Source organism: Cervus canadensis, chromosome 3, assembly GCF_019320065.1.
Source record: "Cervus canadensis isolate Bull #8, Minnesota chromosome 3, ASM1932006v1, whole genome shotgun sequence".
NCBI lineage: Eukaryota > Metazoa > Chordata > Mammalia > Artiodactyla > Cervidae > Cervus > Cervus canadensis.
This window is the reverse complement of record NC_057388.1, coordinates 90,187,894-90,205,664: the sequence shown is the minus strand read 5'-3', so window position 1 is coordinate 90,205,664 and position 17,771 is coordinate 90,187,894. Positions and strand designations below refer to the sequence as shown.

The 17,771-nt window shown below is 37.5% G+C and overlaps 1 protein-coding gene across 2 annotated transcripts in view; it reads right to left on the bottom strand.

The window, feature by feature from the left end:
• Positions 1–12,985: 12,985 nt before the first annotated feature.
• The window catches only part of MKLN1 (muskelin 1), a 121,820-nt gene continuing 117,034 nt past the window's right edge, over positions 12,986–17,771 (bottom strand). For both annotated transcript variants that reach the window (XM_043463734.1, XM_043463735.1), the window contains one exon: positions 12,986–13,331. In XM_043463734.1, the coding sequence (XP_043319669.1) occupies positions 13,210–13,331 (122 nt within the window). In that variant the 3' untranslated portion in view covers positions 12,986–13,209. The remainder of the gene's footprint in view (positions 13,332–17,771) is intronic.

Genomic DNA, 17,771 nt, shown 5'->3' with positions numbered 1-17,771 from the left:
AAATCAGGAACCTTACTGGTCTGTGGCTTATTTAGGTCTAAGACTTAAATGAACAATTGTGTTCTGCCAAGAATAGTTTTGAATAGTTTCTACATATAGGACTAAGGATCAAAGGGAACAAGATGGGAAGGCAGAGGGGGGCGAAAGTAAAGCAATGGTTTTCATCATTGTCATTAGCTGATTAACTCAAGTTTGGCGAAAACCCTACCCTGAGTCACAGGAGGGGATTACTATGTACTCCACGTCTTTTTAAAAAAATTAGTGAATGTTACAAGAGTTTGCTCAGGAGACTGGAGGAGCTGTGTCTTAGTGGACAGGAGTCTAAAGTACACTGGAATTTACCAAGAAACCTGTTTGTAAAAATTATTACTTATTGCCATTTTCTTACAAAAATATATTTTGGAAAGTTGTATACTGTCAATTAAACGGCTTTTGTCTAAGCTGGCTCAAGCACTAGTATTTCGCTCTGAGTGGCTTCCATTCTTAACTTGTGCACATGGCTCATCACTGAAGACCTTGAAGACACAGCGGGGCAGCCTCTGCTTGGCTGTGCCTGCTTAGCTACGCGGGTCCAGAGTAAAAGGACAGAAGCGGAAGAAAGGACAGAGGGGATTCTGGAGGTGATGCCAGTTTCTCCAGATAATCTCAGGCTGCTTTAGTGAGGAGAACTGAAAGTGCCCCATTTCCCTCACAACACTTTTATCAATGTTTTACCCTCTTCCTTCTCTTCATTTGCCTCAGAAAAAATTGTGACTCACCCACCACCAGAGATTCCAAGGGGGCTGCTGAACCCTGATCAGGTATGAAACACTGTTGTAAGGACAAGGCAAACATTAATAAAAATACAAAAAAACAAAGGATTCTGTTCTGGCCCTGTTCTGCCAATAAAAGGATCAGTTTACTTGTCAGAAGAAGCCCGTGCCTGTCCCTTACCCAGAGATACGCGAGCATGCCCAGTAATGTCAGACTCTGAGACCTTATGGAGCCCTCCAGGCTCCTCTGTCCCTGGGATTCTCCAGGCAAGGATACTGGAAGTGGGCTGCCATTTCCTCCTCCAGGGGATCTTCCCGACCCAGGGATCAAACCCACCTCCTCCTACATTTCCTGTGTCAGCAGGTGGATTCTTTACCCAGAAATGTAGTGAAGATGAAGGAGGTTCAGGAAAGGAATTGCTCAAAGATGATTCTGATTCTCTTCATCTCGTGGGGTGGTAATTATCTACTGACATGTTTCTTCACTGCAAGAAGAAAACTTTATCATTCCTAATCTGCTGCAGGGAAACAGGTGAATCTGGTCCATGCTCCTACTTGCTATACAGCAGTCTCTTCTGTTTGCCTGGCATCTTAAGAGTTTACAAAACATTTTTACACATCTTATTTAGGAGTTGTCACCACTCTACCAATAGGGAAACTGGGGACAGAAATTGAGGATTCTCTCAAGATCACACAGCTAGTTAAATGTACCACTAGGCCCCGAATCTACATCTTTTCCCTGCTGAGTCCTACATTCTCTCAACACCATATGATGCTTGTGTTCCAACAACAACAAAGTGTGTTTCCAGAATGCAATTGTAATAGGATTTTCCTTTTATATGGGAGTTCCGAAAGGCAGTTAACATCCTTAAGGGTGCCAGAGTTGGGCCAGGGGTATTTTGAGGTTAACTTCAACAGTGTGCCAAGAATACTGAAAGGAGTACCAAGAACTCAGGAAGGCCTCTGGCCATGCTCGAGGCACACTGTTCTAAGAGAATGACTCATTTATCAGTCTCACAAAGACCTGTGACTCCATTCTCTTCCTGAAGAGGTCATTCACCCTGCTCCCTGCCCTGCCAACCAAGAGGCACTCTCAGTTGTCATTTTTGTTATGCCTCTTAGTCACTCATAAGTCCCCATTTTACAAGCTCCCTCTCAAACCACATATTTACTTTGAATCCTAAGGGTGAAAAAATTAAAGAATAGGACTAGCCACTATAATTAACATAGGTGATACTGAGATAGCTAGTGTTTTTCAACGGCCTTGGCATCTTATATATTAAAAAGTCACTGGGATCCTAGCAAACAGGGTCTTCTACCAGCATTTACTTAAAAGGGAAGGTGAGGCAGGGAAGTTAAGACTGTGCCCAGAGCTACACAAAAGTCACTGGCGGACCTAGATATGAGCCTAGGACTCCTGACTCCTTCCTGCCCTGGACCACCCATCCTTACAGCCCGAGTTCAGAGGGCAGGCAGACAACACGTGCTACAGACATTATACCAAATGTCCTAACCTCTCCTGTGAAGTTCTGCCAAACATCAGACTTACTAGCACGGCAGTGGACAGACCAACAGTAGGAAAGCTACTTCTACTATAGCTTTTTGCTCTCTTTTCCTTGTAACACGAATGTTTCTGGACAGAATATAACTTTACGGCCTTCATCCACACCACTTGATATGGGAGCAGTTACCGTCTCAACTGTGTTAAACACAAAGCCTTCTCTGCTTATTGCTCCCTTCCCACCAGATGACAAATACATCAAGGGAAAGGAGGTGGTGACCCACATTTCCATCCTTTTAATTCTCTAGAGGATTAACCCAGGAAAGGCCAATTCCTTACCTTATCATCACACACCATTTTCCTGTTTTGAAAACAGAGAAATGTTACTCACCGGCCATGCTCAAAGCACACTCTAGTAAAATGGATTATTTTTTATTTGTAAAGTGAGAGAACATAATCCCTATTTTGAATAAAATCAGTGGACAACTAACACCAGAATACAGGATCACACACAAAGCCAAGAAAAATGTAAACCAGACCAGGAGATAGAAAGGGCCAAAAGGAAAGCTCCTTGGCAAGAGTCTGTCTGGAAAGCTCATACAACTCAGCCCAAACAATGTGTTATCTTTGTTGAGCATATTTCTGAATTTATTTTTTTCAAGGATCAGCCCTTAAAATTTCTTCCCCTTCTTTGGAGACAGGGAACCAGAATTTTACCAGCCTCCAGATTCTCTTTATTATCTTTTCTACAATTAATTTTCAGTTCAGCTTTTTCTTCTAGTTCCTAACCTGTACAAGCATGCCCCCACTTAAAAGAAAACCTGGGAAACCCAAGTCCAGATTTACAAGACGGATAAAGTAGAATTGGTCATTAACAGTAGACGAAGAAAATACCATTTTATGAAGTCACTTACCAGTGCTCTTTAAAAATGGAAACTTCCCCTAGAAACTCAGTAAGACCCACCAGAGTGTCATTTCAACACTGCCTCAAAAACAAGGCCTTTCTACAGTGTATATAATTTGCCTAAATAAAACTCACCTGTTTGGGGGGAATATTAACTTTGTAAAAATATTTACAAAGTATGTAAATATTTCAGAAGTTGACGTCAAAAGAAGTTTTACCAAACACAAGAGACATCTTGTAGTGTCCGTATATAACTTTTTATTAAGAAAATGAACAAAATACATTCTTTCTCCATATGTACATTACATACAACGTAATTCTACAACTGCGACTGTTCAGCAGATCACCTATTTATTCACAAAGCAGTGTTAACACATTCACCAAACCTGGGATCAGAACGTTACTAAGAAAGAAAACAAAACCCTAAAAAGTCCATACTGACAGGGCAAAAGTGAGATAAAACAGGATCATGAGCGGGGTGCGGAAGATTACAGAGCACACACGACGGAGCCCAACAATCTAGAACATTAATGATGTCAGAGGATACCTGATGCCCCCAACACGTTTCTGTTTAAACATTCCAGCTAGCCCATGCCAGTGGTTCCAGACCTATCTCATGATCTCCACTTCTGATTTAGGTACCCAAGGGTACAGGATCCGTGTTGCTATAGAAGAGGAGAGTAAAGGAAGGGGTAGAACCCTGAAAGGTTGTGGTTTCTTCCTTCAAACATTAAAGGACTCTCATAAAATACAAAGCTCCTAAATCTTAGCTGGTAACCAGAGAAATACATTTTTGGAGAGACAGTTGCTAACCATGGTAAGGGGAATCTTGTGCCAAGGACTCCTTATTGATACACTTACGTTCGTATCTCTTCTTTTGCTTTGCTCTTCTCTGCTTTTCCTTTGGCCTTTGAAAAGTACCTTACCCTTCTTAGGTGTGAGTTTAATTATGATTATATTAAAATAAAGTCCATCTAAACAGAAAGCTCTTCGTTACGAATATGCTCCAAATGTCTATAATGGTACATAAAGGGCTTAAAAATTCAAATTAATCTTAGAGATAAAATTTCAAATGACCTGAACAAGGCAGCTCCCTATATAGCTTTTGGGTAGTATCTTAAATCTATAGTTTAGGCTTAAAAATTACATTTCAACAGAACTATTTTCAGATGGTTTATCTAAAAAGGATAATGTTTTAAAGAAATATAGTAAGAGTAGAGAAAAATGCTTGTGGACAATGGAATGACTGTGTCAAGATGTTTTATTTTTTTCCTGGTCTTTACCATGCAGGGTAACAGAAGGAAGTCAGGAAAGTAAAATGAGTAAGTCTCACCAGTTAAATAAGAGTGGCTTTCCTTCTTCACACTCTGTCATTTCCTAAATTTCTATGATAAACATAGTTTTATAATTACAAAACCAATAAATGTTATTATTTAAAAGTCCCATTAGAGATAAAGTTTAACACTTCAACTTTCAGATGAGCTGGGTGCTCTAACACCATGTTTCCAGCCTGGGAGATGGTCTAACAGAGAGAAGGAGCTATCCACAGCATCAATAAGCAGACCCAGAACGACAGATTCTACTGGCTGTGGATGAGCTGCACTTTTCTGCTCAACCTAACCTGCAGTCCGACTTTGGTTCTGAGGATCTATCTCTATCTTTATCTAAATGGATCTTACTTTCTGGCCAAGAGATACTTCTAATTTGTAAGAGCTGACAAAAAAAATTCTAACATCTTTCCTAAGCTGCATTCACAATCCCCCAATCCCCCATCTCTTCCATTGAAAAGGTGGAATATTGTTTGTTGCCAAGACCAACACAAGAAAATGAGGTCCTACATTTTCCTATGCTCTTCTTCTGAGGCTGCAGACTCAGCTGTACACAGATTCTCAAGTGGTGACAGGGAAGAAATCTCATTAAAAACAAAAACCTATTTCCATAAAAGAATCTGCTCACAGAAAAATGTCTCTTTACAGTTTCTAAACTGAGCCTATATATAGAGGAAAATTGATACTATATTATTTAATTTGTTCACTTCAAAAGATATTTTATGACAAGTCAGAAAAGCGAGTTGGCTTTTTAAAGAAAAACACAATCACAGTGTATCTTGGTTAGGCTAAATATAATGCTTAAGAAAGTGAGTCCACTTTTATTTCTCTAAATGCGTGGTTTACAATTGAGGGAAAAATTGCTTTATAACTGGTTACCAAAATCATTTTTCTGGGAAAGGGAAAGGAAAAAAATATCTCAAAAAGGAGACCAAAAAAAAAAAAACAAAAAAAAAAAAAAAAGGAGACCAAGTACATGACTTTTAAAAACATATCTTCCCCACAAAAGACTGCTCACATTTAAACTTTTGGACTTTTGATATCCTACTATCAAATTTGGGGTTTATAGCTAATGTGTATGTGTAAATCATATCCGACTCTTTGCGAGCCCATGGACTATACAGCCCATGGAATTCTCCAGGCCAGAACATTGCGGAGTGGGTAGCGGTTCCCTTCTCCAGGGGATCCTCCCAACCCGGGGACTGAACCCAGGTCTCCCACATTGCAGGCGGATTCTTTATCAGCTGAGCCACAAGGGAAGCCCAAGAATTCTGGAGTGGGTAGCCTACCCCTTCTCCAGGGATCTTCCCAATCCAGGAATTGAACCAGGGTCTCCAGAAAAGCCAAGTTAATTTAAGCTAAGCCTTTATAAATGTGCAAGTACCCTAAGACTTATAAAGTACACAATTTAAAAAATGTAAAGCTACACATTTCTGTCCTTAGTTTCCCCCCTTTTACCTTAAGAAGGTAAACACAGCAACTACAAGGCAACATGCTAAAACAGTCACTTGCCAAAATCTGATGGCATAGGATCCTCTCCTTTGCTGCAAAATGAATTTACAGAGCTCTGCCAGTTACCGTAGAATTAAACTCATTCTAGATACCTTCTCTAATGTAGTCACTTCACAGATGGGAAGGAAATCTACAGAACAAACCAAAATTATTAAGTACTCCTAATGCCAAGCCCAGAACTCATTTACTTCCTGGAAAAGTCAAATAAACAGAGACTTTCTAGAGTATGTATAATTTATTTATTTTAAAACACAGAAACTAAACTGATGTCAGTTCAATTCTGTATGGGTTAGAAGTTAAATGTGAAATGATAATTTTCTCCCTAAAGGGCTAGAAAATGAATGCCAACCATATGACACTAGCTAAACTGTAACAAAGGTTTTCTTGAGATTTGTTAACAAAAGGAGAGAAATTAAGCTCAGAATTGGCTACTTGAGTAACTCCTTAATCATGCACAAAGGCCTGTTCAGTACATCACACAGTGTTTTTCCTTTCTGCCAATTAATTTTGCATTCATTAAGCACTGGATGAAACTGAAGAATGACGATCTTTTTGGGTTGGTATTTGCGTGGCAGACAGCTCAGATATCCAAACTAACTGCTGTGAATGCTAGCATCCCAGATGGTACAGAGCTGTGTGCAGCAAGAGCTTAAACTTGATAAAAAAAAAAAAAACAAGTTCCCTGGGAGCCCAAAAAACTTGTGTGTTTAAAATGGTTTATTGCTGGTTTTTTCTCTGGATCCTTATCAAGGAACTGGCTGTACATAAGAAACTGCTCACCTACTTTAAGATCTAGAGCCCATTATAACTGGGTTTTCTGTTTCAAGATCTGTATCAGCTATTTGGGAGAGTGAGAAAAGCAACTAACCAAGAAATGCTGCTTTCTAAAGACTGTTCAGAATAACTGAGCTTTGATTGCTTTTGACAGGCTGCTTCTCAGCACTGCAATAGATTAATTTATGGTTAGAAATGAAGAACTTTCTTTTTCATTTAGATCTGTGGACCTTCAAATCCATGGGCAAAAAGCTCCTATTTTTCCTTCAACTAACAAACCCTCAAATCTCCTATATAGATCTGTTCCTAAAGTTCAATACTTGCAAGTGAAAATGCCAAACAGACAAAATAGGACATTACATATAACTGTTTAATAGTTCATCGAAACTGTTTCAACAGCAGATAAAAAGAAAAAGAAGACAAATTAGTTCATAATTCCAAGTGATACAACTGGTCTATTTCCCTACTAAACATTTCCCCCTTTATTGTTGCTAACCCTATGGCTCTCAAGTAACATCCATATAACACTCTGTTTACAATAAAGCTAGGCAGTGTTTGAGGACATGATAGTATGTACTTGTAAGTCTTATTTCCAAAGAATGGCTATTGTGGAAGATAAACTAGAACTACCCTTTGATTTTCAGGTTTTTACATTATGAATTGAACTGGAGTTCAAGATCTGTAACTTCAGAATTCTAAGAGAAAAAAAATACGGATTCCCACAAGGGCATCTCTGTGTTCTACAAGAAAATCTGGTTTACTATCATTTCTAATAACTCCTTAAGTTAAGGGCTGTAAATCTACTGTCAGAGAATTTATAGAATTTATCACTGGCAATGACTGGGAATAGGACTTAATTATTTAAAATTTGAGCTAAATTCACATTCTTTGTTGTTGTTGTTATTCTTTTTGGCCATGTGGTATGGCTTATGTAATCTTAGCTCCTTGACTAGGGATCAAACCCAGGGCCTTGGCAGTGAAAAGGTGGTGTCCTAACCACTGGACCACCAGGGAATTCACTAAATTTACATACTTAAGGGGAAGAGACATTTATAAGACTGTACTACACTTTTAAAAATTTATTTATTTTTTTGGTCACACTAAGAGGCATGTGGGATCTTAGTTCCCTGATCAAGGATCGAACCTGCACTTTCTGCACTGGAAGCACGGAATCCTAACTACTAGACCACCAGGGAAGTCTCTGTACTATTTTAAGAAAGAAAAAAAAAATGAATGAATACCAATCATTTCATGGCAATTAAAGCTATTCCTGATATTCAATTATCTCAGAAATTGAAAGTCAATTCTTAACACAAAATTCAACTTTAGCAGAAAATCAATGCTAACTCAGGGGAGGTAAGAATAGGGAAGTGAAAGTCACTCAAGTGTCTGACTCTGCGACCCCATGGACTATACCATGGAATTCTCCAGGCCAGAATACAGGAGTGAGTAGCCTTTCCCTTCTCCAGGGGATCTTCCCAACCCAGGGATTGAACCCAGGTCTCCAGCATTGCAGGCGGATTCTTTACCAGCTGAGCCACAAGGGGAGCACAAGAATTCTGGAGTGGGTAGCCGATCCCTTCTCCAGGGGATCTTCCCGATCCAGGAATCAAACCAGGGTCTCCTGCATTGCAGGCAGATTCTTTACCAGCTGAGCTACCAGGGAGGCTCTAAGAATAGGGGGAAAGAGGCAAAGAAATACAAAGACAACAGGCAAATGAAAACTCTGGTGATGTGCTCAATTCCATGAGCTCTGCTATGAAACTTGCACCTCATCTATAGTATAACTATACTTCTCAGGGCCAGGCAAAGCAGCCAACACTGGCTCTTCCATTAAAAGAATGCTATAAGCTATAAGCCATATTACCATCCCCCAAATGAAAATGATTCAAGCATTTTTATAGCAGTGTCTAAATGTCATAAATTCTTTAATAACATATGATTTTAAATTTCACGATAATTTCTTTAATAACATACGATTTTAAATTTTAAATCTATTGTTATAAACAAGGATAAAAGAGCATGTTTGCTTCAGAATGATTTTGAAAATCCAGGAAGTCTATGGCTAAAAAAGCCCAGAATAAAGTTATAATAGCTAAGAAAAATAATGGAAGCACAATTCATAGTATTTGGGGGACAGGAAGAAATCAAGGTTTAAAAATTATGTATAAATAAAATCTTTTAAGACAGCATTTTTTTTTAAATAAAAAGAGCATTTGGTGAAGAAATCATTAACTGTAGTTATGAGTCCTCCCTGTCAAAACAAACAGTGCTGACTGACATCATTCAGCTGATCTAGCTGGCTCCTAATTATTTCAACAAACATAAAAATTTCCACTGAATTACCTCCCGATTAGAAGTTTGGGGTACCCATATCATTTCAGCATTAATACAAACCACAGGGAGATGTAGGCCATAATCAAAAATCACAAAAGAATAATGCTATTTGACTAATAAGGAATACAAAAATTTGAGTGAAAGAACCTGAAGACCTAATCTACAACTACTGTTATATACAGACTCTCTATGATTACTCCTCTAATAACTATGAACTTTTTCTGAGGAGCCTGTGTATCTTAGATTAAGGACTGTCTTAAGAATTTAAAGTTAAAGTTCAGGCAAGAATTTCTGCAAAAGCTTGAAATTGCATGTGCTAAGTCGCTTCAATCATGTCCGACTCTTTGCAATCCTATGGATTGTAGCCCTCCAGGCTCTTCTATCCATGGGATTCTCCAGGCAAGAATACTGGAGTGGGTTGCCATTTCCTTCAGGTGATCTTCCCAACCCAGGGATTGAACCTGCATCTCTTTTGTCTCCTGAATTGCTGGCAAATTCTTTACCACTGAGCGACTGGGGTATGAACGTGTATTTTTTAAGAGAGAGAGAAAAAAAAAAGATTACAAAGGGCATATTTTTTAATAATTGGATGATGTTGCTTAAAGTACATACACATTGTATGATCCTCTCCCACAGAAATCATTTCAAACCAGAATTCTCAACTGCTTCGTAACAGCCAACTAGCTAAAGAGGTAGCATGACATTCACCTAAGAAATAGTCAAATGACCCACAGTTACCTAATGAGTTTCATCTTGTGTTAAGAATTATAGGGTAACTCCTTACATGACATTGAGTTTAATTTAGAAAACAAAATCAGAACCATACTGCTTTATAAGTGCTTTTGAGCCATTAAGTATCATTCACAATCTCGCAGTGTCTCAAACTAGTTTCTGTTTATAAATTTTAAAACTGTCTTATTACCTGAAATTCTGTTAATGTATCTCTAAATAGCACTTTAAGGCAGATGTGAAGAGATCCACTAGAAAGATAAGCTGGCAAATCATTTATATTCAAGACATATTTCACCGATGAATGCAGTTTTACAATCTTAAAACACTGAGCTCTAAACCCAACATGATTTTCTGTGATAAATCAGTGTATTAATTTTCTAATGTTTTCTATCAGTTTTAAAGAAAACCAGGTCTAAATGACAATCTTGCTAAAGGTTAACATTGTCAGCTTTAGCACAGAGCTAGGCACCCAAGTCTCAATTCCTTTGCTTCACAGGAGGACAACATATGTGAATTATCAGGTTGGCCACATGAGGTCTCTGTCACTCCACAAGATCCAAGTGCATTTTGGAAGTATCCTGCAAATCAGATAATTAATTTCACGAGGTATAAGCACTGAAAATACTGTTAGAGGCTAGTCTATTTCTAGTTTAAATTATTCCTAGTTTATTATTCTGGAATAATATATTCCAGTGGAAAAAGGAGAAATGGGGATAAGGCTGAAGTTAAAGGTAATGAAATTGAGCAAACTGTACTCCACTAACTAATGCATCTAAAACCAGGGCTCACTAAGCTAGGATAAAAGAATTTTTAAGTAGTAAAGCATAGATATTTGGCTACTTGAATAATGTAATATAAATACCAAATTAGATTAAATTGTATAATATACTGCTAGAATACTTGCAAATACATGTAGCTCTTCACCAAATATATAAACAAGTTACACATCAGGGTTCTGATGTCAAAAGTGAGCAGAATGTCAATCTTGGTGGGTATAATGAAGCCCTGCCTACATTTTCCTGTAATCATTACCAGCACTGCCCCAGGGTACAAATTCTGACTTACCTAGTCAATAACTTCCTAAATACAGTCTATGTCACTTAAGCAACACTAAATGGTTTGCTATGACTCAATCCTATTTCAACATGTTAGTGAAAAATATATATATAAGTGAAAAAGAGAAGAGGTTTCACTTAAAGTGAGGAAAGATGAAATTAGAACAAGAATATTTAGAAAACAATCGGTAGAACGTCAGTTAGGGAAAACTAAAAGCAAACAAAATCACTGAGTCCAAGAACTGAGTTTCCTCCAAATACGGAATCTAAAGAACTACAGGAAAAAAATGGCCCAAAAAAGGGACAGAAACCACCATAATAAAGTAATTATACTCCAATTAAAATAAATTAATTAATTAAAAAAAATAAATGGTGGAGGGCAGCAGAATTTCATTTGGTTATTGTCTTTAAAGTGCCAGAATTCACAGTGAGTAAAACTAGAGCTTCTCAATTTAGAAACTCTTTCCAAGTTCTTTCCTATCAACTCACTGATTTGTACTTGATTCCACAAAAGGACTTCTATAGATTATAATATTAGCGATAATGTTATATGTTCTTGACTATCACTCAGGGAAATCTTTTAATGAACTGTATAAGTAGTAAGTAGATTGATTCTACTTGCTCACCTGTAAAATCAATGGGTTATTCTGCAGCTATACAGTTAGGTACTTCCTGAATTATGTACTGTATCTTTCATAAATCTAATTGTTTTATAAATCACTACTGATTGCTTTGGAATGCTTGGAAAGCCAAGGACCCCAAGATTCAAGGCTAGTAGTAGGAGAGATATATTTCTATCCATCTCCAAAAGATGAGAAACCACGCAATAATGACTAACTGAAGAGGGATCTCAAAGTCTCATTCCTATACATGAGACTTTTCGAAAGTGCAAATCAATTTCTTCTTTCTTTGGTGAGCCCTAACCTTGCTACTTGGGATGCACTAAATTCTCGGAAGGCATTCACTTGGAAGAGCCACTGGACTGGTAGACATTTATTATACTTGGTCTGCTTTAAGTGTGATGGGTATCAGTAGCATACAGCATACTTCTTGGCCAGGTATAACTTTCCTATGCTGCATTCCACAGCATTTCATGGAATACATGCCTCCAATCTTCACAACAAAAGGAACAGTAGAACTGCCTTTCTTCTAGTTAAATTAAAAAATATTTGCACCAATATTTTTCTTTTTCTCCATTAAAAGAAGCCTGGTCTATGTGTTATATGAAATGCCTGTCAGCTGTATTCCACTGAACTACAAACCATTATTCTTTAAAATATCAGTATACAGAAGCAGACGTAGGGAGCTAATGTGTATGGAAATAAAGCAGCTGTGGAACCCATTCTCCCAAATGGAAACGCTACAAAGAGACAGCATTTATAGGAAAAAATTGACAGCATACAGGAAGAAACTGAAGCCCTGGCCCTGAACAGCTCTGCCAGGGGAAGGAGTCGTTGTCTTCCAGAATTACTACAACAGTATCAATGAACCTATCAGTTGCAACCAGAATCCTCCTGCTGGTAATTTTGAGAATGGCTCTTAAAGGTTCTGAAGTATATTCTCTCCTTGGTTTAAGGTTTCTGTGACTCAAAGTTTTATAATAACCACTACAAAATATATCATTATAAGAATACTATATACCAATCTCAGATAAGTGTGTGGATCAATCTCAGGTTTTACCTTTTAGTTCTATGACAAGGAGCCCTCTGTCCCTCCTACTGTTTAATGTAATACAAGACTCTAGTCAACAAAGACACATATATCACTTAAACATACAGCAACTGCCCTACAGAACTATATACTGTTAAGAATGAAGTGAAGAGGTAACAGATGATATAAATCACTTACAAGCAGCTGGGGTGATGTAAGGTAAAGTGAAATGGGAAGAAAAGAAAAAGAAAGAAAGGCCAAAACAAGCCAACAACAAAATCCCAATCCTTGTAGCACTGAGTCCGTGAACAGGGCTTACTTGTCCCAATTTTATAAAAATGAAATAAAAATCAGAAAAGGGTATACTGCCTGATTATTTTTTTTTATACTCATGAATTCTTAAAAGTTAAAGTAAGAAAAAATATATATTTAATGGAAAGTATATACCAATTTCACTTTATTAGCCTAATTTAGGAATGGGATGAGGACGACGGGGTCAAGGTCAGGTGTGAAGGAAGAGGGTTAAAACTTGTGACAGCAAAGATCCCTTCAAAGCTCTGGTACAGTCCTCAGTCACTGTAGCCTAACTGTCAGCCAACAGAGCTGAAATCCAGAATACCAAAAGCAGACTCCTGTGCTCCAGTTCTGTCCAGGGACTCTTCAGTCACAGTGTGATGAGGTCCACCAGGTTGCCTTTGGGAGGAGTCATGCTGTCAGGAAAGAAATTCACTAAGGTGTCAAAGAGCTGAGTTCTTTGAGCATAGGTGTGATCCACGTCCGAAAAGCCTGGTGAAAGAGAGAGAACAAAGAAACTCATCCACTGTGTTTAATGCTCTACACGTAACAGTAAAGCTAGCTGACAAAAGCAGCAATGTATAATGGAAAAATCAAAACCAAATCAGGCTTTGAAACTAGAGAGCGATGGGCTCTATTCCAGTTCTGCGACACAGCAATGGTATGATCTTACGTACGGTAAGCAGCCTTTCTACAACTGTTTCCTCAGCTACAAATCTGTGATAATCCTGTTTATGTCATAACCTTTACAGTGCAGCTTAAATGCAATTATCTGAACACCACCCAGCAGGATGATTAGTATTTTAGTAACTAATATTGATTTCTCTTCCTTTCCTTGTAAGCATTTTCCTCTTCTGGTCCACTGAGGAATTTTCATTTCTCTTTTCTTTTTAATGCTTAATGCTTTTGACCACTAAAATTGTTCTGATAATAAAAATCTAATCAAAATCAAAGGGGTCTTTAGAAAGCAGTAGAAAATCATGCCACTGAGAGCTGGAAGAAGTCTCAAAGAACTGAGTGAAAATTCAGATAGTCCAGAAGAATGTCCTTCCAGAGGATGGAAGCAACATTTTTAAATTTTTTAAATTTACTTTTAATTGGAGGGTTACTGCGTTACAATGTTGTGTTGGTTCCTGCCGTACAAGAGCATGCGTCTGCGGGAACCGCCACGCCCACCCCACCCTCTGGGTCCTCACAGAGCACCGAGCTGAGCTCCCCGTGCCAGACAGCAGCTTCCCACTAGCTGGCTGTTGCACACATTGTGCTGCATATACGTCAATGCTATGCTCTCAACTTATCCCAGCCTCTCGTGTCATGTCCACAGGTCTGGTCTCTAAATCTACGTCTCTATTCTTGCCCTGCAAATAGGTTTATCAGTACTACTTCTCAAGATTCCATACATGTGCATTAACATACGATAATAGTTTTTCTCTTTCTGACTTACCCCCTTACTTTTTGAGTACCTCCTCATTTTCTGGCACAGTAGGATCTCCAAGCTTATCTTTACACAGCTTTGGAATCTATCATTTTCCCTAACAGCTCTAATTCCTTTTAGTGGCAAATGATATTTACAAACCAAGATCAGTGGTGCTGTTTCTAGGACTATATATATATGCACACATATAATACACATATCTCTTTTAAAAAGAATAAAATTATTAGTCCATGCTTTTACTGCTAATTCATTTTTTAAGGAACCCACAGGATTCTTCCTCTCCTTATTTCATTCCATATTTATATCTCCTTTCTCCTACTAGGGAAACCATCTCTCTCAGCAATATCATCATATTTATTCATTTGCTCAACCTAAAACACACACAAAAGAAGTTCCAGAATTACTATACCCAAATCAGTACCAGCAAAATTCAAGATTTCCTTGCTTTTTCTATCTTTAGAATATACTTCACTGAGAGTATACAGTTTAAGCTGTACTTAAAAAGATTTAATTCTCTTTTCCCCCCATTGTCTGATTATGTCACAAATTTGATAAACATGTTTGTTTCTGTTCACATTCAACTTCAGGGCGTTTACCACCTTTGTTTTACTTGTAAAAATGTTGTGGTATAAAAAAATGTTGTGGTGCATTGTATTTTTGAGAGGACATTGATTCTGTGGTAGTACTTATAATATCGTTTTCATGAGATCAAATGATTTAGGAGGGAAGGAAATAAACACTGAGTTTCCTACTACCTGCTAGGTTCTTCATGTATGACCACATTTAACTGTCACAAAAATCATATGAAGCAGTTACCATAAACTCCAATTTCAGATGAGACACTTAAGAGAGATTCAGTCATTCAACAACGTATCACAGTTGGAGAGGAAAGAGAATGGAGTGTGAACCCATGTCTGTCCAACTCTAAAGCTCATTTATTTATTTTTATCAAGTAACTGAGTACTTATTAAATAGAAAACCTATCTTTTATTTTTATTCACCATTTACCAATAAGGAACGTGAAATTTACACTATCATTAGATTAACAGTTAATAGATCCCTATTATGGGACATCGTGTATCACTTACAAATACAATAAATCTAGTTAATAAACAGTTAATAGATCCCTATTATGGGACATCGTATATCACTTACAAATACAATAAATCTAGTATAGTTTCACCTAAGCATCTCCAAGCCACATTGTTAAATTTTAAAGTTATGTGGAGAATACACATTTTAATATTGCATAATAATAGAACCAAAACACATAAAACCAAACATCTGTGTATGTGTATACACGTATACAGTTGATCCTCATTATTCACAGATTTCATATTTGTGCATTTGTCTACCTGCTAAATTTGTAATCCCTAAATCAGTATTGTGCCACTTTTGTGGTCAATCAGAGACAGGCACCAAGAGGCAAAAAATCTCAGCTGCCACATGTAAACATACGTTCTCAACTGAGGTCAAACTAGTTAGTTCTCTGCCCACTTGTTTCAGCTCTCAGACTATAAACAAGTGCTCTTTTCACAATCTACTTGGTGTCATGTTCCTCACATTTTGTGTTTTCTGTTGGTGACTTCACTGCTTAAAATGGCCCCCAAGTGTGGTGCTGAAGTGATGGCTAGTGTTCCTAAGTGCAAGAAGGCTGTGATGTGCTTTATGAAGAAAACACACATTAGATAAGCTTTGCTCAGGGTGAGCTACAGGGCTACTGGCATGAGTTCAATGTTAATGAACAGACAATATAAACATGTAAGTAAGGTATGTTCCTGCTGTAACAAAACAACATCATGGATTAATTAGTTGAAAAAATTCTGTGACAAGAGGCTTGCAGCACCCTAACTGTATTTTCCATAGGAGCAGTGGGTCAGTATTAACCAAATTCAGGGTTACAGGTAACTGTATAGAATATTACTGTGAATTGTGGGAATCAACTCTATCTGTATGTCTCTGTGTAAAGATCTGCCAAATGCAAGCGGTCACACTTGAAGGAAGGAGACAGAGACTGAGGGAAGTTGTTCAAAGACAACCTGAATATTAAAAAAAAACAAAAACCCTTTAAAATGTGGGGGTCACCAGGAAACTCAGCAACAGCAACATGACTACATAAATGGTAGTGACAGGACAAAAAGGCTTTCATGTTCTTAAAACATACCTTGCTGAAAGTATGCTTTTAAAATTAGCTAAAAGTCAGAAGTCAAGCTTCAGTGTCCACAGCCATAGCCACAACAGCCTAAGCCACAGATCCTCAAAGGTTATTTTTCTCCAAAGTCAGTCATTTTTCAAAACTAAGACAATGCCAGCAGTTTGTAAACCATTTTCCCACCTTTCTAAGTTTTAAAATTACAAATAACATTAGCAAATGCTGTTTAATTCTGAGAGGTTAAGATAAACTGGATGAATTCTGAAGGAAGTCAGAAATTTTAGTTGAGCCAATTTTGGGGGGAACATAATTTAGAAAATGAAATAGTTATTTATACATGAAAAGTGTACACAGCCATACATTAAAAAAAAACCCACTAGAAGGTAAAACAATCAGACAGAAAATGAACAAGAAGAACCAAGAACTCTAAATAGGCATGAAACCTTATGAAAAAGACTTTTGAAAACAAATAATATGTCAAATTTCTCCTTATGAAAATTGGCATATAGCCTGAATTTATTCAAATTCACCAATGTTACAAAGCTTCCATTTATAAGGCAGGTAACAGAAGTGGTACTCTAAACAGAACACTCACTAAACATTTCATTTTGCTGTTTTCAAGAATACTTAATTCTCTCAACAACCTGAGGTCACTACTCTGCTTACCTCCATTTTAGAGATGAAGAAATTAATGATTAGAAAAGTGACTTGTTCAAAGTCACTTTTAAAATTAGTAAGTGGCAAAGCTGATATCTAAACCTAGATTCTGACCCTTAGCCACTATACTACACTCTTCCCTCTTAACTACTACACTGCTTCCCTTCAGACAAGGTAGGAAACAAAACCACAGAAAATTTCCCTTTTTGTATTTATTTCTGTTGTGTCTGTATTGATCTCAGTGTACCTAAGGTCTGTTTAGAATCCAAGTAAAACAAACTGTTCCTGACAAAATATGTTAGCTGACAGTGAATAGAGCAAAGAAAAGAGTTAAGCTAAAGATAAAATATTTGCTGACAACAGTATAATATATTTAAATGACTGTCAAGAAATTCTTGTTCTAAAGGCTAAATATAAGTCAGCCAGAGACATTTCAGTGCTATCCACCATTAAAATAAAAACAATGGCTCTGGGCTGCAGTATCCACACATAACAAGGCACACATCCACTCAAACTGAGTATCTATGTGCCAGGCTCCCAGTTTGTCTATCACTAAATCCATTTCAAAAGATAAAATTCAAAAGGGCATGAACTTTCTAAAATAATGCCAATAACTATACTCCATCTCAAGGCTGAGATTCCTAACAACCTGAATACACCTTTTTTTTAAAAAAAAAATTTAAACTGG